At 39.8% G+C, this 22,799-nt stretch overlaps 1 protein-coding gene across 1 annotated transcript in view; it reads left to right on the forward strand.

Annotated features, from left to right (window-relative positions):
• The window catches only part of LOC126412178 (modular serine protease-like), a 328,117-nt gene that overhangs the window by 121,013 nt on the left and 184,305 nt on the right, over positions 1-22,799 (forward strand). The window contains exon 3 of the mRNA XM_050081661.1: positions 5,919-6,038. Within this exon, the coding sequence (XP_049937618.1) occupies positions 5,919-6,038 (120 nt within the window). The remainder of the gene's footprint in view (positions 1-5,918; positions 6,039-22,799) is intronic.

Below are 22,799 nucleotides of genomic sequence, written 5' to 3' on the forward strand. Positions count from 1 at the left end.
AAGTACTTCTACTTCTGTAATAGGTATGGATGTCCATAATTTTCAATGAGATCTAATAGCTTCCCTGCCAAGTACGCCCTCTTTGCTACAAATTGTGTACATATGAGATTATGCATTGTATATTAAAAGAACTCATGTTGCCATAAAGACTATATGCTGACTGAAATAATGAGCTTGGTGAAACACCACCATTTTAAAAGTTTAAGTAAAAGTATACAGGTAGAAAAGGGGTAAACAAAATAGCACTGCCCTCTAATCTTAGTTTATATGGAGGTTAAAAATCTTAACAATAAGATACATTTAACAAAGTTACTGTACTAAGAGAATACGTTTGAGCTATAATTGATCACACTTAAATCTGTGAATGTTACCTGACTATATAACAGCACATGAGGCCACGTGAATGGAGTATTACAGTAGTTGGCAGGATAATATTTATACAGGTCAAAGGCCACCAAAGATATGTGCTGTTCATTCATAGATTCTACCTTGAGAGGGAAACACACAGTTACATTAAATGCCTGCAGTAAAATCAATTGTGGAAGCAGAATGAGCAGAAATTTTAGTGCCATCTATGTACTGGGAGGATGGACTCACCATATTGTGTAGTGTGGGAACAAGAAGACATCAATCACATTACACTCTTTGCCAATGATGGTAACATGCAATAGACACCCTACTGAGTTAGTTGCTGACCTTGGATACAAGGCACCTTACAGCATCTCAATGATTCTGTCAGTGTCAGTGTCAATGTCAAATCTGTCAGGGGTGTGTGTGGGTGGTCATGAAATAAATACCACATAAAAAGTAAGGAAATTAGAAATAAGAGATAAATAAGAACAAAAAAGTCCTGGCATTAAATCAATAAAGTGATGGTATGCAAAGTCTAACAAAACAGGCAGCGTTGAAGGTTGTCCTTAAAGTGGCAGGCCTTGTGTGAGTGATGCAACTGTTGATCATGTTTGGCAATCATTTCATTATGTGAACTTCAAATACTGCAAGCAAGCGTGCTGAAGATTCTTCATGAAAGGCTTAGGTTTAGTGTTTACAAAGTGCAAATCATGCAGGCCTTGCAAGCAAATGATTTGCTGACACATGCTGAATTTGCAACTGAGATTCTCAACAGGATTGTTGGTGCAACAATTACTTAAATCGTATATGCTTTACTGATGAATCCACCTTTCATGTCAGTGGAATGGTAAATAGGCATAATGTCCATATATTGGGTTCAGAGTCTCCACATGCTACTTTACAGTTACAGCGAGAAAGTGAAAAAGTAAATGTTTGTTGGGGCCTCATGCATAACAAGGTTTTTGGACCATTTTTCTTCACAGAAAAATCCATTACTGCTAACAGTTACTTAGACATTTTGCAACAGTTCATTGCCCCACAGTTAGAAGAATATCAGCCATGGATAATTTTCCAGCAAGATGGGGCACCCACCCACTGGACTTTGAAAGTGTGTAATTTCCTGAATGAAACATTTCTGAATCAGTGGATTAGAAGGAACAGTCCAACACCCTGGCCATCCCGCTCTCCAGACATTAAGCCCCTGACTTTTCTTTTCTGGGGCTATATCAAGGACAGAGTCTTCATCACACCACTTGCTGATATCGACAAACTGAAGGCTAGGATACAAGCTGCTGTGGGTACTGTGACAGAACACATGTTATGAAACACCTGGCGGGAACTGGAATACTGCCTCAACATTCTCTGAGCTACCAAGGGAGCAAAAAAAAAAACAACTAGTAACACTAACCTATGTAATTGCATCAAATGTAAATTATTATGTCAAAAGGTTATTCTGTAATAAATTGTTATTATCAGGGCAAGACTTTGTGCTCATCCTGTATTTCAATGGAATTGTGCAGGTACATAAATATTTTTTTCATTTTTCACTGAAAGAGGTGACTATTAGGAGATAAGGGTTGCTACAAATAGCTGCAACTCTTGACAAAGATCCTGATATGTACCATTAAGGCATGTTATGTTGCCCTACTGCATTGTAATGAAAGCTGAAAGATTTGTCTTATTGCCAATGTCCACTTTCCAGGCCAATGTAATTTGAAAGCACAGAAAGGAGGATATCCTGCAGTCCTATGCTCACTGAAAAACGCAATCCTCACAGTTTACTTTAGCTCACAGGAGAATATGCACTGATGTGGTACAGCTTTTATTTGAACAGTAGTGGGGCACAGAAATGAAAGTACACAAACTATGTGTAGATAGTAATTCAGTGATGCCAAGAAAGCCACTGAGAAACAATAAGCAGAAACGGACAGTGCATCTGACATGCTGTAGAAACAGTCACATCAAATGCGTACAGAGTTCATACAAGTTAACGAATAAATGGAGACCTGAAATGTAGCAAAAGTTTTCTTCTGTACTAAAATAAAACTTTAAAACTATTGTTTTTGCATTAAAATATTTACCAAAAACTGGTTGCAGGTGATGTCAGGAGTGTAACAGCATATAATAAGACTAATAAAAAAAAAAAAAAACCTTGTTCTGTCTGAACACAGTGAAGTATGAAACTAGACGAATTTTTGTAGTGTTTCCACAGGTAACTTGAGTGTAGCTTGGGGCAACATATAGGTTTTATTTGATAAAATTTGGATCATGGAAAAAAAGTATCTTCATTTAAAATTTTAGGGTCTACTCAACTTAGTAGTTTGGATGTGATACAATCCTCATGGAGTCCATAGATGGTGCTGTTAGTTTCATGGTATACCAAAGAATGAATAGTTTACACTGTTAGTATTTGTTACTTCAATGACAGAAGTATTTTCAGAAGTTTGTCAGTGACAGAAGTAAGCAAACTCATATGTTTACAAATGCAATCTAACACTGAAGTGACTTGGTTTAGATATACAAATTTACTGATTTTGCTTTGTGTATTGAAAGTGTAATGAAATTGCTTTGCCTCTTTTGACAGGTTTTATTTATATTTGAGCTGTTGGCTAGAAAAAATGAATTTACTGAATTTGCTTTGTGATTTGGGTACCTACTTATTACATTTTGATTTTGTTTTGTTTATGAATAAAAATGCCTAGAAAATGGTAAATTCTTTTTGATACATTAGACCAGCTAAGAAACTGCAGGATTTCAAGAATCCAAAAAGATCATCAAGTGAGACTTACAGCAGCTCAAGAATATAATGCTTTAACTTGCTCTTTGGACACTCCTCCTGAAAGTGAGGCAAAATGTGACTCTGACAAATAATTATCTTACTCCTGACTACATATTACAAAGAAGTAGTAAGTTGTCTGGCCATAGATACTTAATGCTGCCCATGCAAAGCCAGGTGGGCCGCTAAATCTTTATTCAGTAAAGGATATCATTTTCATAATTTAAAATGCTCTCGCTGTTACTAGATGATCATGTTAAATGAAAATTGTTTGTTGGAAAAAAATTCTTAGTACTGGTGAGTTACTCAGATAGATGATATGCAATTAATGATTGTGTGGTAAATAAAATAATAAAAAATAGTTACAGCTGTGTAAAAAATGTGTTCCTGAGACTGTAGTTAGAAATTTATCACTGCTGTGTCATATTTCTTTACATACAAGGACTTCTACCACTGAAATTGTACAACAAATAAAGTTTTATAATATTCCCTTTCAAACAGTAGTGCCTAACAATGTTATTTTGTAATTTTTAGCAGCTGCTCTGGAATGAACTATCTTTCTAGAAAACTCAACAGTACAGCATGTCCAGCAAAGGAGTCCTTGATTTCAAAATTAAATATCTTGAAAACTAAGATCAATAGATGAGCACAAGAACAGGTATGTTTATTGTGAAAGCTATAAGAATTTTATACAGAAGTTTCAAAATAGTTTTGAAAGGCTACCAACAGAGGGTGCTGTATGCTATGCAGTTCATACAATATCAGCATGTATAATTAAACTCATATTCTCCAAGCAGCCTTTGCATCACATCACAATCTTTTCTGATGTCCACCACTCAAAGTACAGAGGTGGTGCAAATGAACAATAAAATTTAACATCACATCATGTAGTCTCTTGATGGAAACAGACTCAGATGCACACAGACTGCCAATTCAAGCTCGGGCACCAGGGTGGGGTGATTCCGGTAGACAGTGTCTATAAATGTGTTCCACAAAAAGAGTCATAAGGAATCAGATCAGGTGAATATGGAGACCAATCCATGCCTGCACCAGTAAAGTTGCAATAATACAATGCAATGATTCTGTTCCTGAAGTATTCATCAAGAAATTGAAACCTGTGTTTTATGCAGTGTGGTGGCTGGTTGATTCTCCAATGGTGTGGTGACAAACTGTTCCCTAATTAGAATGTAATGTTCACTAGTGATAGTTTTTCACATGAAATAAGGGGCAGCAATGCCTCTTCTGCATACTGTAGGCCAAACAGTAACTCTGGGAGCATACAGTGGCTTTGCTTCACACAACTGGGGACATTTGGAACCCCAAAATTGCTTGTTTTGTTTATTCATGACTCTATTCTGATGGAAGTGTCATCTGAGACAGATGCCACTAACATCAATCCCTCATTATCAGTATTTGTGAGAATCTGGTTCACATAGTCAGCCCTCTGTCACACAGCTCATACTGATACAAGCTGGTAGCTTTGTATTTTGAATGGAAATGTGTGAGGGCTGTGTCCCAGTATTTTCTGTATGCTGGAATGCTTCAAACCAGTCTCTGCTTCAATTCTTCAGACAGATTTCCTTGTATAATACACTCTTTGTGGGACATCCACAACTATTGTTAAATTTTTAATGAGGAATAAATCCTCTCCAGCTGTACTTGACTACTCATTTATTTGGATAAAATCATACACATAACTTGGGTTTCAGGATGTAAACCCCATCTGCAGTCACTTGAAAAAGAGATTTACATCCCAAAACCCAGATTGTGTGTAACCATTTTATCCAAACAGAAGACTTGTCAATTACAACTTGAGCAGATTTATTCACTATGGAAAAAAAGGATTTCTGTGTATTTTGCTGAATAATTTGAGGAACAATGATTACATTTTCAGGAGTAACTACAGTTTGCCTAGGGCCAGCAGTCCATGCTGAATCATCAACCAACACTGCCTGTCCATTGGAATTTGGTGAAGAACTTACTGATGGTTTTCACTTCAGGTCCTTCTGGAACTTTAAATGACGTTTGAAAACTGTACCTTGTTGTATTATAACTGGTGGTGTTCCAGTACCAGAAAAACATGTTGTTCTATGGAATACATAATTTCACCTTTTCCGTCAGTATGCTGACCACCTTACATGTTGCAATGGTAGAAGCAACCACTCTGAGCTTCAGCATATGATTTGTGGGGAGTATATATCGTGATTACTGTGACATCTGTTAGCAGCTTTTTGAACTATTTTGAAACTTCCATATAAAATGATTACAGCTTTTTACGATAAACATACCATTTGTTGCATCTATCAGTCATAGTTTTTGAGATATTTAATTTTGAAATCCAGGGCTCCTTCACTGGATGCCTTTTATGTACAGTATTTTAATTATTTATTTGCATTTCCTGAGGATCACAATTGTAATCTTTGACAATAGTGTGTGGCTAGGCAGGCCTATGGGTACATTTGCTTTGTGAAAAATATCACAATGTGATTACTATTTATGTGATAGTCTTATGCTGCTACTTTTTATGCACTGATTTAATAAAGTTCAAAATATATGTTAGAGACATTTCTCCTGCTCATATCATGTTTTTGGTTGTTGCTATTGTCACAAGAAATGTGTTCTTGTTAAGTAGTGAACTTATTTTGTTCTCTTTGTTTCTTATAACAACAAATGATGATAATAAAAAAAGTTATGTAACTTCTGAAGCAAATTCTTATGGGTAATGCATATTTCGATTACATTGGTCTACTGGTAAATATACTGTTCATTACTAAGTATTGCATTTTTTCAGAAAGAGCAAATTTCAGTGTAAAGATGAAGCCTGCATAAATAATGAATCTGTCTGTGATGGTGTTAGAGACTGTGCCGATGGCTCTGATGAAGACCAAGATTCATGCTTCAAGGTGTTAGTGTAAGCATCATTTATTATAATTATTCCATCAATTTTCTTTGGTGATTATTAACTTTTTTCAATACAAGCACATGCTTGAAAAATACATACAGTAAGATATATTGTATTAACATTACATATAATTTTTCTCATGAAAATAGAATGCAAATGGTTAGATATAATTTCAAAATGTGTTCACAATATGAAACAGAAATAAGAAATCACGGTACAATCTGCAAGTAAACTAAAGAGACAAGCAGGCGAGTTCCCACTCTCTCTACACAACTACATCACGAGGAGCTCCTATATGCCATTTTCCAATGTTATAGTGGCCCTTCTTCAGTATGCCTTTTAAATGGGATTGTTCACTTTCCAGTAAATGTCTTAACAAGTTATGGAATACAGAAATTAGGAACTAATATAACTAAAGAAAAGAGCACACATCAACAGAATCCACATAAATCACCACACACTGCACTGCACTGGACACTCACTCTTTATCATCCTGTATGGCAGTTAGAACACTCTTCACTCTTCACCCACCTCAAGTACTCGTTGTTTTTCATTTTACCAACAGAATATAATCTTAAATTTCCACTACATTTGGGTAAAATCACAAGAAAGGAACCAACAGAGGCAGTGGGAGGTGAGTGAGGCTTGTGTTCATAAACTGTTTGTGTTTCATAGTAAAGGACAGGTAGATGTGCATACAGTGAATGGTACAGATGAATGTGGAGCTTCGAAAGCTTGATGGGTGTGCAGAGAGAACTTTTACAACAGGCATTGCCCTTGTTGGAAGAAAAAAAAATATTGTTTTGGATAGAGACATATGAAAAACTGGATCATTCAAGGCACAGATAGCTAGCCGAGGATCTTGACAGAGAATTATATATTCATTTAAATCTGAGTTGGTGATGAAATGTTAGTGAGAAGAGGACAATAAGCCCGTGTCAATTTGCCCATGGAAGGCACACTTGGAAGAGTATTGAAGCACAGACTGAAGAGGGACTGGTTGTCTGGGTTCTAGCTGCATATCACAGTGGAAAACACAGGCATATGGTGAGACTACAGCAAACATTTGTGCAATTTTGTACATAATGTATGTCTTGAGACTTGTGATCATATGTTCAACAGTTGCTATGAGCTGAAGTCAATGCTAAAAAGTATGTCATTTGTGTCATTTAGAAAAAAGCCACAAAATTCTCTAAAAATTGCAAATTATCAATCTCTGAGCTCCATCCTTTTTAATTGAGAAAGATTGCATAACTTAACTTGCACATAAAAGTATCATACATGTGACAGAAAAATGAACAGAATTGCAAGTGAGAACAAGCAGTTAATGCAAATAGAGCAGGATCTGCATTCTGTAGACACACAGAACTTTAGCTATTTGTGGTGTTCCACAAACTTCACATGCTGTATATTGTGCAAAAGATCTGAGTTTGTATGGTGTTCAAAGCCTTGCTGTATATGACTTGGGGTTAACCAGCTTACACTATTCCAGTGCTATTGGTTTTCTGTTAGACTAAACTCTGTGTAGATTTGAGCCATCAGCTTTGAGCAGATGGAATAGCAAATGTTGCAGAGAAACAGGATATTTATTTCATTATTTTTATTGGAATGAGACCTAAACAGTGGTTTTGGGGATCCATTGAAGAACATGATCACATACATACCTCTGTGGGTAAGACATATAATAAAACATCACCAAATGCAAAAAGAAAAGTGTTAATAGAACAAATATGATCATTTGGAAGATGATATCATAATCATATGAGATTATGGCATGTGTTATACTTATAACACAGAAAACACCATTTACTTTCACTATGTAATATTTTTATTGGCACAAGATAAATCAAAACACAAAGAAATAGTTTTCGACAATCACGGTAACCGTCATGACGAATGTCTCACACCAACTAGTCAACAACCAAAGTAAGTAAAACGAAGTACAAAAAAGCAAAGATATTAATATTTTCTGGCAGTTCTGCCACAGAGAACCCCCCCCCCCCCTCCCCCCCTCGAGGAGTGCAGAGCACATAGGATGAGGAGTAAGTGATAAAGGGAAGGTAAACATGTAAGGCATGACGTAATCTTGAAGTCTGAGAGGTGGCCATACGGTGCGGCCAGCATGGGTGATAGCAATAGGGGTAGGAGGATTCGGGGAAGACGAAGGAGAAGTGGTGGTTACTCTTATAAATAAAACATTATTGGAGTCTATATAGACTGAAATGTCATTTTGCGAAGTACCAGGAGCCACATTGAAGCCCTGTAATAACTTAATGTCTTTCTGGTCAGATGGCACATAATTGTTTTGAATTTCAAATAAAAAAAGAAGTGTCCACAAGTTTTATTTTTATAGAGTCCACATCATAGTCACTCAAGTTCACTTGAAACACTACTTCATTACTGCTGGCACTCAGAGGCGTGAAGTATAAAAGAGGGGGGCCTTGACTTGCAGAGAGTGTTTGATTAGCTTATGGAGAAGGGAGAGGACAGGCCTATGAAGTTTCCTGCAAAACAAATTCATTATCGTGTATGTCAGTGTCATTAAGGATCCAGGCTGGTTTCAAGTGCTCAATGGACATGACAGATGGTTTGTTCTTAAAGAAGATCGTATAAGTATTTTCAGAGCATGACAGGACCCGCTATGGGCCAGTGTAGGGTGGAGCAAGGGGTGGACACATGGCGTCTTCTCTAAGCATCACATAGTTACAAGAATTGAGGTGTGGGTGAATGAAAACCGGAGGGGTAGCATGCGATCGAGGTTGCGGAAAACGTAACTTGGTGATATGCTGTTGAACCTGTCATACCAACTTGGGAAGTTGATCATTGGGAAGTAGAGGAGGATCATCAAGAAAATCCGCCGGAAGTGGGAGGTTTTCTCCGTATACTATCTCAGCAACTGATGCTTTAAGGTCTTCTTTGAAAACCATCCTCTAACCTAAAAGGACCCAGGGGAGTGCCTCAGTCCAAGAGGAAGAATGACACGTGAAAGCGACCTTCAGGGTACGGTGCCATCGTTCTATTGGCTGTTAGATTGCGGGTGATAGCCTGTAGTTCTGAATTTGTTGATACCACACAGTTGACAGAGGCGATTAAACAGATTAGATTCAAACTGTCTCCCCTGGTCTGTGGTAAGTAAAGTAGGGCAACCAAAACGAGAAAGCCAATGGTGGACAAAAGCGTTAGCTACAGTGTCGGCTGTAATGTCCATGATGGGGATAGTCTCAGCCCAACGTGTGGTATGATCTATCATGGTCAGTAAGTAATGGAAGTTGTTAGATATTGGTAACGGACCGACGATGTCCAAATGGACATGACAGAATCTACCTGAGGGCACAGTAAATTTGCCTAATGGGGGCTTAGTATGTTTGTGTATTTTGGCTCTCTGGCAAGGTATGCATGCTCTCGCCCACTGATTACAATCTCTTTTTACATTAGGCCAAATGTATCTCTCTGTAATGAGGTGCGTAGTTGCGTGAATACTCGGGTGAGGGAGATTGTGGATTGTGTCGAAAATGTCTTTCCTAAGAGCTTTAGGGACTATAGGACAAGGATGACCTGTTTCAATGTCATAATACAAAGAGCAATCATCATTAGGGAAGGGGAGCAATTTGTAAGGAAGTATCAGAGTCAGAGACAAGGTGCTGAATTTCTGGGTCGGAAAGCTGGAGCTTGTGTAAACGGTGAGGATCAATAGCTGTCTTCAGGGAGGACAGGCATGACAGGTAGTCTGCTTCAACATTGTCATTACCCCTGATATATTGAAAGTCTGAAACATATTGTATTACCAAATCCATATGGCAAAACCTTCTGGGTAGTACATCTAATGCTGGTTTGTGGAGAGCCTCGATGAGGGGCTTGTGATCTGTGTAAACTGCCACAAGTCGGGCTTCAATATCTGTACGAAAGTGCTTTACAGCCTCATAAATGGCATAAAGTTCACGATCAAATGTGGACCACTTTCTTTGCGTTTCGGTGAGCTTTTTTGAAAAGAAGCGCAGGGGTGTAGTACCTGTTGGTAGGATCTGTTGCAAAACTGCGCGAATGGCATTATCGCTAGCATCTGTGGTTATTGTCAGGGAGGCGTCAGGGTGAGGGTGAGACAGGGTAATAGCGTTCACCAAGGCATACTTACGCAAGTCCATGGCTCACTGCATGGTCTGATCCCATTCTATGTGTCTGTCACCTCTGGTATTCTTTCCCTATAAGGCCTCAGTGAGAGGGGCATGAAGAGATCCCGCATGTGGAATGTGGAGTCTAAAAAAATTTACCATACCGAGGTATCTATGTAACTCTTTATAGGTTTGAGGGAGGGGAAGGTCAAGTATTTGTTGTACTCTATCTGAGGTGGGGTGCATGCCCTCATTATTGACCAAATGTCCCAGGAAAATAACCTTTGGCTTCTCCAGTTGGGATTTGTCATGATTAATCTCAACTCCATGTCGTTCCAATCTATCAAAAACCTCTTGGAGATGTTGTTTGTGTTCCTCAGCAGTTGCGGAGAAAATAATAATGTCGTCTAGGTAGGCATAGCAAAAATTAAGGCCATGTAGAATGCTGTGAATGAATCTTTTCCAGGTCTGGGCGGCATTCTTCAATCCATAAGGCATATACAAATATTCGTATAGTCCAAATGGGGTGATGAAAGCGGTTTTGGGGATATATTCTGGGTGCATCGGAATCTGATGGTATGCCTTTTTGCAGTCTAACACAGAGAAAAAATTGGCACTGAACATGGATTGTGAAAAATCATGGAGGTGTGGGACAGGGTAGTTATCAAGTATTGTTCTGGCGTTTAAATGCCTATAGTCTCCACAGAGTCAAAAGGAATTGTCCTTTTTGGGAACAACATGTATTGGGGAAGACCACGCACTGTCCACGGGGTGGACTATAGCCAAGCATAAAAGTTCTTTAATACATTCTTTGGCAGTTGTGTTAAGCCTGTGACAGAGGCCCATAGTAATGGCCTTGATTTTGTGAATAGGTGTGGCTGAAATACATGGAGGGATGCAGGAAGGAGCCACGTTATCATCGGTGTGCGGTAAGTATGAAAGGGAACTAACCTGAAATACGTTATCATTGAATGGTAGTTCAGTGAAAGCTGCATTGTTGTCCACGGAGCTGCGCTGTGTGACAGCCAGCGGGGTTCCATTGACTATGGTGTTACTGCACAAAGGAATCATTGCTCACGCATGCCCGGCGTTGCCTGTAACAGCTGTCAGCTGTCGCCTCTGTGTTTTGATGAAAGGCGGACGGTGAAGGGGACGGGTGGGTGGGGGGTTGCTGGCTGGGTTGCCGTCTGCCGTCTCCGCTGTCCAGGTCATGACAGGCGCTGCTGTGGCTATGTATAAACAGCGGTACGGTATGCAGGTCCCGTGTAGTTTTGTGTGCGTTATTACTTTTAATCTTGATCTCCTCTCTAAACCCGCGCAATTCATCAGATAGGACATCACAACGTTGAAGTAGCTTTGCATTGTCTTCGGACAGTTGGTCGATTTCAAGGCATTGTGTAACTAAGTTCACTACAGCAGCTTTGATCTCCTCAGATAGAATAGAAACTCTCTCTTTGTCTTGTTGACAGGACGTATTCAAGCTGCATTCTGTTGGTGTGGATGGGGAAAATCTCGCCGAAAATTTTTGTTTAAAATCCACTGAGCAGAGGGCAGGTGTAGTTAAGTCCAAAGGAAAGTTATGAGCAGTAAAGAAGTCCAATCCTAATACTGGCTCATCGATTTCTACTACTGAAAATATCCATTCATAATTATGTGTATCATCGAAGTAAATGCGAAGTTGCGTTACACCATAAACCTTTAATGACGAATTGTTGGCTGCTCCGATTTGGTGAGGCGAATGTGTGATTGTAGAAGTGACCATTGAACATGGAATGACGTTCACATCGGCACCAGTGTCCACTAAAAACCATCTCTGAGAAGCTATATCCTGGATATACAATATCTGAGAGAATAATTCAGAAGTACTAGCTTGTGATCTGTTAGGCGACTTGACGTCACAGTGTGGACCGGTGCACCTATAGCAGCCCGCCATGCATGTTTGGGTTCATTGCACAGGGTGAGCAGCAGTTCCTGGCTGTATTACCATAAATGGAGTGATACCAGCAGAGAGGATAAACTTGCTGGTCCTGTGTTGTTACCGGGTGAAGGACGTCACTTGTAGCTGTGGTATGGGATGGTGAAGGACGGTGTGGAACCTGGTGCTCAGCCAGTGTACTCTGTCTGTTGTTTTGGAAAGATCGGCCTCTGCCACACAGGGGAGGTGTAATATTGAGGGGAGCACACGTAGAAAACTTTCTTCTGTTGATTATCTTATATGCGGCGTCGGCCAGCAATAATTTCGCTTGGAGAGGTTCCTGATCGTATGATAGAAGCTGCAGTTGGATAGCTTGCGGCAGCTTTGCAACCCAGAAAGAAAGTAAAGCTTCATCTGGCATAGTTTTGCTATCAAAGACTACTCTGATACGCTGCCACAGTTGTGAAGGAGTCGAGTCTTTGAAATGTACATCTTGCAGTATGTATCAGTGCGTAACGATTTGCGGGGGCCGCCGACAGCACTAAGCCCTGTACCCACTCAGCATGGTCCTCTAGGGCATTAATAAGTGCAATAAATTTGGCACTGTCTGAATCAATGTTTAGGGTGGTGAATGTAGTCTCTGCCAAAATAAACCATGTATGCAGATTGTCCATCGTGAACCTTGATAATTTAGGAATTTTCTCACTCTTGTGTTGTGGGTGTAACAGATTTGATAGCACAGTGGACGGGAGTGGTGGAGTGTTTATGAAGCTGTCACTCATGGCGTTTACAGTGGCTGGTTTAAACACGGCTGGTGCGGGAGGCGTGGCAGGCGCAGCCGGGGCTGCGGAAACAATCGGGGCGCGGGACGACTGTCCAACCAGTAATTGTTGTCACTGAAATTTGTACCCATATGTTTTTGTAGTGAGTCTTGTAGTGGGTGGGGAGAGAATGTGTCCCAAACCGATTTATCAGCAATATATGGGGAGCTTCAAGTGATTTGTGGGCTCGAAAAGTCTGTGAAGTTCATAATGTTGGGGCACTGTTGCACACTACATGTCACAGGAGGTTTTACATACAACGCACTGTGAGTCACAAACTTAGGCACAGCACTCATGATTGGTTTGTTATAGACGAACGTAGAAAAAGATTTCATAGCAGGTGACATCACTGACGATGTTGAAAGAGTCCACAACGGCATTGTTGATGACGGAGAAAACTCCACGGCGTTGTACTTATCTTCCAATTTTATCCCAGTTGTTGGTGGCATTGTGCGTAGGAAACTGTGGAAAGGCAGTGTAGAGGCACCATTAGTATCATGTTGTAGTCCAAAAGGAGCGGAAGGTGAGCGATATGGAGATCTCGAAGTAAACGGCCACATTGTCGAATTGGACGTATGTTGCGTGTCGGAGGTCACCAGTATGGCATTGTTATACTTATAACACAGAAAACACCATTTACTTTGACTATGTAATATTTTTATTGGCACAAGATAAATCAAAACACAAAGAAATAGTTTTCGACAATCACGGTAACCATCATGATGAATGTCTCACACCAACTAGTCAATAACCAAAGTAAGTGAAACAAAGTACAAAAAAGCAAAGATATTATAGTTTTCTGGCAGTTCTGCCACAAGATCAAGTAAGTCCAAGAACTGGTACCTGTATTGTATTTGAAAAGCAGATGAACTGTTTGCAAGAACACCGCACCCAGTTGAAATACTATCAACCCATGTATTTTCCATTAAAACAGTAATGACCCATCATGAAACTAAGGTAATGATTAGACATAGGGTATTTACAGGGTGTTTCAAAAATGACCGGTATATTTGAAACGGCAATAAAAACTAAATGAGCAGCAATAGCAATACACCGTTTGTTGCAATATGCTTGGGACAACAGTACATTTTCAGGCGGACAAACTTTCGAAATTACAGTAGTTACAATTTTCAACAACAGATGGCGCTGCAAGTGATGTGAAAGATATAGAAGACAACGCAGTCTGTGGGTGCGCCATTCTGTACGTCGTCTTTCTGCTGTAAGCGTGTGCTGTTCACAACGTGCAAGTGTGCTGTGGACAACATGGTTTATTCCTTAGAACAGAGGATTTTTCTGGTGTTGGAATTCCACCGCCTAGAACACAGTGTTGTTGCAACAAGACAAAGTTGTCAACAGAGGTTTAATGTAACCAAAGGACCGAAAAGCGATACAATAAAGGATCTGTTTGAAAAATTTCAACGGACTGGGAACGTGAAGGATGAACGTGCTGGAAAGGTAGGCGACCGCGTACGGCAACCACAGAGGGCAACGCGCAGCTAGTGCAGCAGGTGATCCAACAGCGGCCTCAGGTTTCCGTTCGCCGTGTTGCAGCTGCGGTCCAAATGACGCCAACGTCCACGTATCGTCTCATGCGCCAGAGTTTGCACCTCTATCCATACAAAATTCAAACGCGGCAACCCCTCAGCACCGCTACCATTGCTGCACGAGAGACATTCGCTAACGATATAGTGCACAGGATTGATGACGGCGATATGCATGTGGGCAGCATTTGGTTTAGTGACGAAGCTTATTTTTACCTGGACGGCTTCGTCAATAAACAGAACTGGCACATATGGGGAACCGAAAAGCTCTATGTTGCAGTCCCATCGTCCCTGCATCCTCAAAAAGTACTGGTCTGGCCCGCCATTTCTTCCAAAGGAATCATTGGCCGATTTTTCAGATCTGAAACGATTACTGCATCACGCTATCTGGACATTCTTCGTGAATTTGTGGCGGTACAAACTGCCTTAGATGACACTGCGAACACCTCGTGGTTTATGCAAGATAGTGCCCAGCCACATCGCATGGCCGACGTCTTTAATTTCCTGAATGAATATTTCGATGATCGTGTGATTGCTTTGGGCTATCCGAAACATACAGGAGGCGGCGTGGATTGGCCTCCCTATTCGCCAGACATGAACCCCTGTGACTTCTTTCTGTGGGGACACTTGAAAGACCAGGTGTACCGCCAGAATCCAGAAACAATTGAACAGCTGAAGCAGTACATCTTGTGGTGTCACCGCCAGACACCACACTTGCTAGGTGGTAGCTTAAATCGGCCGCGGTCCATTTAGTACATGTCGGACCCGGGTGTTGCCACTGTGTGATCGCAGACCTAGCGCCACCACAAGGCAGGTCTCGATATACGATAGAGCACTCGCCCCAGTTGTACGGACGACATTGCTAGCGACAATACGGACGAAGTCTTCCTCTTATTTGCCGAGAGTCAGTTAGAATAGCCTTCTGCTAAGTCCATGGCTACGACCTAGCAAGGCGCCAATTGTAACAGTGCATGTATCTTATGAGTCTCATTTGTATAGTCAAGAGAGATGTATCACAAGGAGTGAATAAAGTTAAGTATATTCCAGCTACGTACTTTTCTTGCTACCATTCAATAGTTATCCTGTTCCAGACTTCACGCCCGTCTGCGTTAGATAGCGTGCCTATCGGCCCCCTCAAAATAACACTGTGCCGGCACATCTGTCGACACATCACATCTCATCTGCATGTGAAGCCATTCCGCCAGACACATTGTCAAAGGTTTCGGGTAATTTCATTCAGAGACTACGCCATATTATTGCTACGCATGGTGGATATGTGGAAAATATCGTACTATAGAGTTTCCCAGACCGCAGCGCCATCTGTTGTTGACAATTGTAACTACTGTAATTTCGAAAGTTTGTCTGCCTGAAAATGTACTGTTGGCCCAAGCATATTGCGACAAACGGTGTATTTCTATCGCTGCTCGTTTAGTTTTTATTACCGTTTCAAATATACCGGTCTTTTTGAAACACCCTGTAAATACTCAGTAAAGTGCTTTATATCATTAATTTCACAAAGATCATCAAATTTGAGTTTGTAAAGATGATCGACATAAATTAACTAGAAGGTCCATAATAAAGCAAAAGGCAGACAGTGGATTGGGACTGGAGGAAACAATTGCTTTCACATACTTTTGGTTCACAAGTGTTGCTGTAATGTACATATTATAACATTACAAACTACCAGTGCCACAGCAGAAATTATAATTTATAGTTTATAGTTTTGTGTTTAGCTTCTTTAAAGTTATATGAACAAAGTGCTTCACTGGTTTTATGAAATTGATAGTTGTAAGTTAATAAAGTAAAAATAATACTCATCTTTCATCTAAATTGTCATGCCAACAATGGGGGTTGCAGTCTCTTCACTGCAGTTTCTATCTATTTGGGTTTTTAGTATGTTGTACATAGTGATGATATTCTAAACAAATTCTTGCACACACATATTTTAAAAGATATAGTTCCCCCTGTTTTTGGCTGGTTGCAGTACCAACATAGCAAGGCCATAGAGGGTAGTGTTACATGGCTTGAGTCATCCAGACTTGTGCCTATACTTATACACACATATTCTATAGACTAACGTCTTGTCGATGCAACCACTCTCTTCTGTCATTGGCTATTCACTTCAGTTTTATGTAGTTATCATATCTGATCCTCTTCTAGGTGTCTTCCAAATACTTCATCCTAGGCTGTCCTCTTCCTTTCTTTCCCAGCACTTCCCCTTCAAAAATGTTAATGATGAATATGTTATGTCTTAGGAAAAGTTCGGCAATTTTTTTTTTTCCATTTCCTTTAATAATTTCCTCTCTTCATTGACTTCCTTCAAGACTTCCAGGTTGATTTTTCTATCCATCCAGAACAAATCTAGCCATTTTCCACCATATCCACATTTAAGTAACGTAAAGTTTATGTCTGTCTTATCCAACTTTCATGTCCATAGAGCAGTGTAGTCCATGCAAATGATTTCACAAAGGATTTTCTGACCTCTATATTCATATGTTTGCTGATTACAATGTTTTTCTTAGACATAAATGCCTGTATTACTGATCCAACCCTTCTCTTCACTTTCATTAAGCATCTATTGTCCTCTATGATTATACTGCCGAGGTAACAAAATTTTCACCCGATCAGTTTTAATTTTTGTTTTTTTCCTTCAGAGTCTGCAATGGTTATGTCATCAGCAAATCTGAATCAATGGCCTTCATCATTGGCTGTTATTCCCTTTGTCTTTTTCTGCATGACCCGAAAAACATCCTCAATAAAGACATTAAATAAATAAAGGGTGTACATTAAGTCTGTGAACACTTTCAATTATTTATTGCATAAGAACTAAACCTCCCCATGAACCATAGACCTTGCCGTTGGTGGGGAGTCTTGTGTGCCTCAGCAATACAGATAGCCATACTGTAAGTGCAACCACAATGGAGGGGTATTTGTGGAGAGGCCAGACAAATGTGTGGTTCCTGAAGAGGGGCAGCAGCCTTTTCAGTAGTTGCAGGGGCAACAGTCTGGATGATTGATTGATCTGGCCTTGTAACATTAACCAAAATGGCCTCACTGTGCTGGTACTGCAAACAGCTGAAAGCAAGGGAAAACTATGGCCGTAATTTTTCCCAAGGGCATGCAGCTCTACTGTATGGATGAATGATGATGGCATCCTCTTGGGTAAAATATTCTGGAGGTAAAATAGTCCCCCATTCGGGTCTCCGGGCGAGACTACTCAGGAGGACGTTGTTACCAGGGGAAAGAAAACTGGCATTCTACGGATCGGAGCGTGGAATGTCAGATCCCTTAATTGGGCAAGTAGGTTAGAAAATTTATAAAGGGAAGTGGATAGGTTAAAGTTGGATATAGTGGGAATTAGTGAAGTTCGGTGGCAGGAGGAACAAGACTTCTGGTCAGGTGAATACAGGGTTATAAATACAAAATCAAATAGGGGTAATGCAGGAGTAGGTTTAATAATGAATAAAACAATAGGAATGTGGGTAAGCTCCTACAAACAGCACAGCAAACGCATTGTTGTGGCCAAGATAGACACGAAGCCCACACCTATGACGGTAGTACAAGTCTATATGCCAACTAGTTCTGCAGATGACAAAGAAATTGAAGAAATGTATGATGAGATAAAAGAAATTGTTCAGATAGTGGAGGGAGACAAAAATTTAATAGTCATGGGCGACTGGAATCCGAAAGTAGGAAAAGGGAGAGAAGGAAACATAGTAGGTGAATATGGATTGGGGGTAAGAAATGAAAGAGGAAGCCGCCTGGTGGAATTTTGCACAGAACACAACTTAATCATAGCTAACACTTGGTTCAAGAATCATTAAAGAAGGTTGTATACATGGAAGAAGCCAGGAGATACTGACAGGTTTCAGATCGATTATATAATGGTAAGACAGAGATTTAGGAAGGTTTTAAATTGTAAGACATTTCCAGGGGCAGATGTGGACTCTGGTTATGAACTGTAGATTAAAACTGAAGAAACTGGAAAATGGTGGGAATTTAAGGAGGTGGGACCTGGATAAGCTGACTAAACCAGAGGTTGTACAGAGTTTCAGGGAGAGCATAAGGGAAAAATTGACAAGAATGGGGGAAAGAAATACAGTAGAAGAAGAATGGGTAGCTTTGAGGGATAAAGTAGTGAAGGCAGCAGAGGATCAAGTAGGAAAGAAGATGAGGGCAAGTAGAAATCCTTGGGTGACAGAAGAAATATTGAATTTAATTAATGAAAGGAGAAAATATAAAAATGCAGTAAATGAAGCAGGCAAAAAGGAATACAAACGTCTCAAAAATGAGATCGACTGGAAGTAAAAAATGGCTAAGCAGGGATGGGTAGAGGACAAATGTAAGGATGTAGATGGTTATCTCACTACGGGTAAGATAGATACTGCCTACAGGAAAATTAAAGATAGCTTTGGAGAAAAGAGAACCACTTGTATGAATATCAAGGGCTCAGATGGAAACCCAGTTCTAAGCAAAGAAGGGAAAGCAGAAAGGTGGAAGGAGTATATAGAGGGTCTATACAAGGGAGATGTACTTGAGGGCAATGTTATAGAAATGGAAGAGTGAAGATGAAATGGGAGATATGATACTGCATGAAGAGTTTGATAGAGCACTGAAGGACCTGAGTTGAAACAAGGCCCTGGGAGTAGACAACATTCCATTAGAACTACTGACAGCCTTGGGAAAGCCAGTCCTGACAAAACTCTACCATATGGTGAGCAAAATGTATGATACAGGCGAAATACCCTCAGACTTCAAGAAGAATATAATAATTCCAATCCCAAAGAAAGCAGGCATTGACAGATGAGAAAATTACCAAACTATCAGTTTAATAAGTCACAGCTGCAAAATACTAACGTGAATTCTTTACAAACCGAATGGAAAAACTGGTAGAAGCTGACCTTGGGGAAGATCAGTTTGGATTCTGTAGAAATATGGGAACACATGAGGCAATACTGACCCTACGACTTATTTTAGGAGCTAGATTAAGGAAAGACAAACCTACGTTTCTAGCATTTGTAGACTTAGAAAAAGCTTTTGACAATGTTGACTGGAATACTCTCTTTCAAATTCTGAAGGTGGCAGGGGTAAAATATAGGGAGCGAAAGGCTATTTACAATTTGTACAGAAACCAGATGGAAGTTATAAGAGTCGAGGGACATGAAAGGGAAGCAGTGGTTGGGAAGGGAGTGAGACAGGGTTGTAGCCTCTCCCCGATGTTGTTCAATCTGTATATTGAGCAAGCAGTAAAGGAAACAAAAGAAAAATTCGGGGTAGGTATTAAAATTCATGGAGAGGAAATAAAAACTTTGAGGTTCGCCGATGACATTGTAATTCTGTCAGAGACAGCAAAGGACTTGGAAGAGCAGTTGAACAGAATGGACAGTGTCTTGAAAAGAGGATATAAGATGAACATCAACAAAAACAAAATGAGGATAATGGAATATAGTCGAATTACATCGGGTGATGCTGAGGGAATTAGATTAGGAAATGAGACACTTAAAGTAGTAAAGGAGTTTTGCTATTTGGGGAGCAAAATAACTGATGATGGTCAAAGCAGAGATATAAAATGTAGACTGGCAATGGCAAGGAAAGCGTTTCTGAAGAAGAGAAATTTGTTAACATCGAGTATAGATTTAAGTGTCAGGAAGTCGTTTCTGAAAGTATATGTATGGAGTGTAGCCATGTATTGAAGTGAAACATGGACAATAACTAGTTTGGACAAGAAGAGAATAGAAGCTTTTGAAATGTGGTGCTACAGAAGAATGCTGAAGATTAGATGGGTAGATCACGTAACTAATGAGGAGGTACTGAATAGGATTGGGGAGAAGAGGAGTTTGTGGCACAACTTGACTAGAAGAAGGGATCGGTTGGTAGGACATGTTCTGAGGCATCAAGGGATCACAAATTTAGTATTGTAGGGCAGCATGGAGGGTAAAAATCATAGAGGGAGACCAAGAGATGAATACACTAAGCAGATTCAGAGGGCTGTAGGCTACAGTAGGTACTGGGAGATGAAGAAGCTTGCACAGGATAGAGTAGCGTGGAGAGCTGCACCGAACCAGTCTCAGGACTGAAGACCACAACAACAAGAACTAAACATTGTACAGATGTAATACATATTGCATTTTGAAGAGAAACTCTGAAAGTTTTTTTACAAACATTCGATATGCGAACCATGAGTGACTCAGCATACGTCAATACGATAATTGAATTCTTGCCATACCCATCCCAGCATGGCATCGTTGACTGTGGAAGTTGCTTCCTGTATTCTCTCCTGGAGCTCTGCTACATCAAGTGGTAGAGATCTTTAAGGTGTCCCCACAGAAAAAAGTCACACGGAGTGAGATCTGGTGATCAGGAAGGCCATTTCAGCTGTCCCCTTATGTAGCACAGCCATGTTTGCAGCTAATGCTGACTATTGGCAAATTACCAAACTACACTGTAGCGGTGTACATGAGGGGAAAAAAAAAAAAAAAGAAAACTTTCAGGGTTTCTCTTCAATATGACATATGTATGATATCTGTACAATGTTTGGTTCTTGTGCAATAAATAATTGAAAGTGTTCCCAGGATTCATGTACACCCTGTACTGAGATAATAGACACCCTTGTCCAACTCCTTTTCTATTGTGGTATCTTCCTCTACCTTATCGATGTTCATTTTTGTGCTTTGGATTTGATGCAGTTGACTAATAATACTTGTATCGTTTCATTCAAGTCCTGTTTCCCCCCCCATGTTCTAAAGAGTAGTTTCCAGTTCACATTGTCAAAAGCTTATTCTGAGTCAATGAATGTAAGATAATGTCTTATGTTCATACCTTCCTTTTCACCAATAGCATGCGCAAGGCCAAATTACTTCTCTTGCTCCTCTGCCTTCTCTAAATCGAAATTGGTCTTCTCCAATATACCTATCTACTTTTCCTTGTATTCTGCTTTTAACTGTAGTAATTAGTATTTGGGAGGCAAGTGATAACATTGATAGTGTTCTATAACTGGTGTAGTTGCTTTGGTGCCTTTCCTGTTTTAGGTACAATCATATTAAACATTTTGTGAAGTTTTCTGGCATGATTCCTCTTTTGTAGCAGTCATTTATTTGAATAATTGGTGTTTCATTTTATTAGATAAATTTTTCAGCGACTCTGCAGGGATGCCATCAACACTGCTCTTCTTTGACACACCAAAGGGCATCATCAAATTCATGTCTCATGATTATAGGACCTTGCATTTCTCTTTCAAACTCATTGATGTCTTCAATTGGATTATTTTCATCATCGTATTTCTTGTCATTGTACAGTTCTTCTACATATTCTTTACAATGAACTCGTATCTCATCATTGTCTGTCAGTGTGTGGAGATTGTGGGAGGTTATGATTGGCTCGTGTTTGACAGCTAGCGATCATCTGATTGCAAAATGTCAGCTGAGCCAGCCACAAGGAGTGCTGGCAGTTGACTGCTCTTTGCTGATGTACAGATGTTCCACACAGTGAACTTTTTGTTGCTTCTTACTTTTTTACTTTTGATCAGTTGTTGATGGAGATTGTATGGTTAATACTGGTTACACTTAACTGAACATTATTTTTTTTTCTTTTACAGTGTTAGAAGTGTGCCACACTATGTGTCATTAGAAGTGAAGTGTTGAGATTAATTGTGTATGCAGTCTTCTTCTGTATATAAACACAATATTGTTTCACTGGACATGCACTTCAAATCAATGCCAGTGACAAGTGATATCCCTTTGTTTATTTTTTACTACTATAGATTTTGTTCTAGGTTTGCATTGAAGGGCTTTGATTTTCTTATAAAGTTGATCTTGTCTTCCTTTTTTCTGACCTTCTTCCATCTCTTTACTAGAGATTTTATTCCATTTCTCTTTCTCTTGTTGTCCTTCCTGTACTTATTCCATTCCTGAATTGGGTTTGGAATTTCTTGTGTCATTAAAGGATTTCTGGGCTCCAGTTTCCTTTTCTCCAAAAACCGTAATGTTATTCCAGTGCATCGGCTCATCACTTCCATTATATATTTTATTGGTCCTTTCTTCAAAAGCTATATTTGTTTCTCTTCTTTCCATCCTCCTACTCTCATTTCTTTTCCACAGATCTCTTGGTTCTTTTAAATCTAATGTGGCACTTGGCCAACACAAGTTTATAGTCACTATCAGTGTCTGGACCTGAATAGCTGTGACATGATTTTATCTGGTTCTTACACCATTGCTTCATATAATCTAACTGAAATGGTCTTTTGTTTGGCACCTTCCATGTGTACTTTCTTCTAAGAGGAATTTCAAATGACATGTTTGTAGTGAATATATCATTTTGATTGCTGAAATCTACCAAATGTTTCATTTGTTTTTCCCAAGCCCAACTTCCTTCTGTCTTTTTGCCTG

The sequence above is a fragment of the Schistocerca serialis genome, chromosome 7, assembly GCF_023864345.2.
Source record: "Schistocerca serialis cubense isolate TAMUIC-IGC-003099 chromosome 7, iqSchSeri2.2, whole genome shotgun sequence".
NCBI lineage: Eukaryota > Metazoa > Arthropoda > Insecta > Orthoptera > Acrididae > Schistocerca > Schistocerca serialis.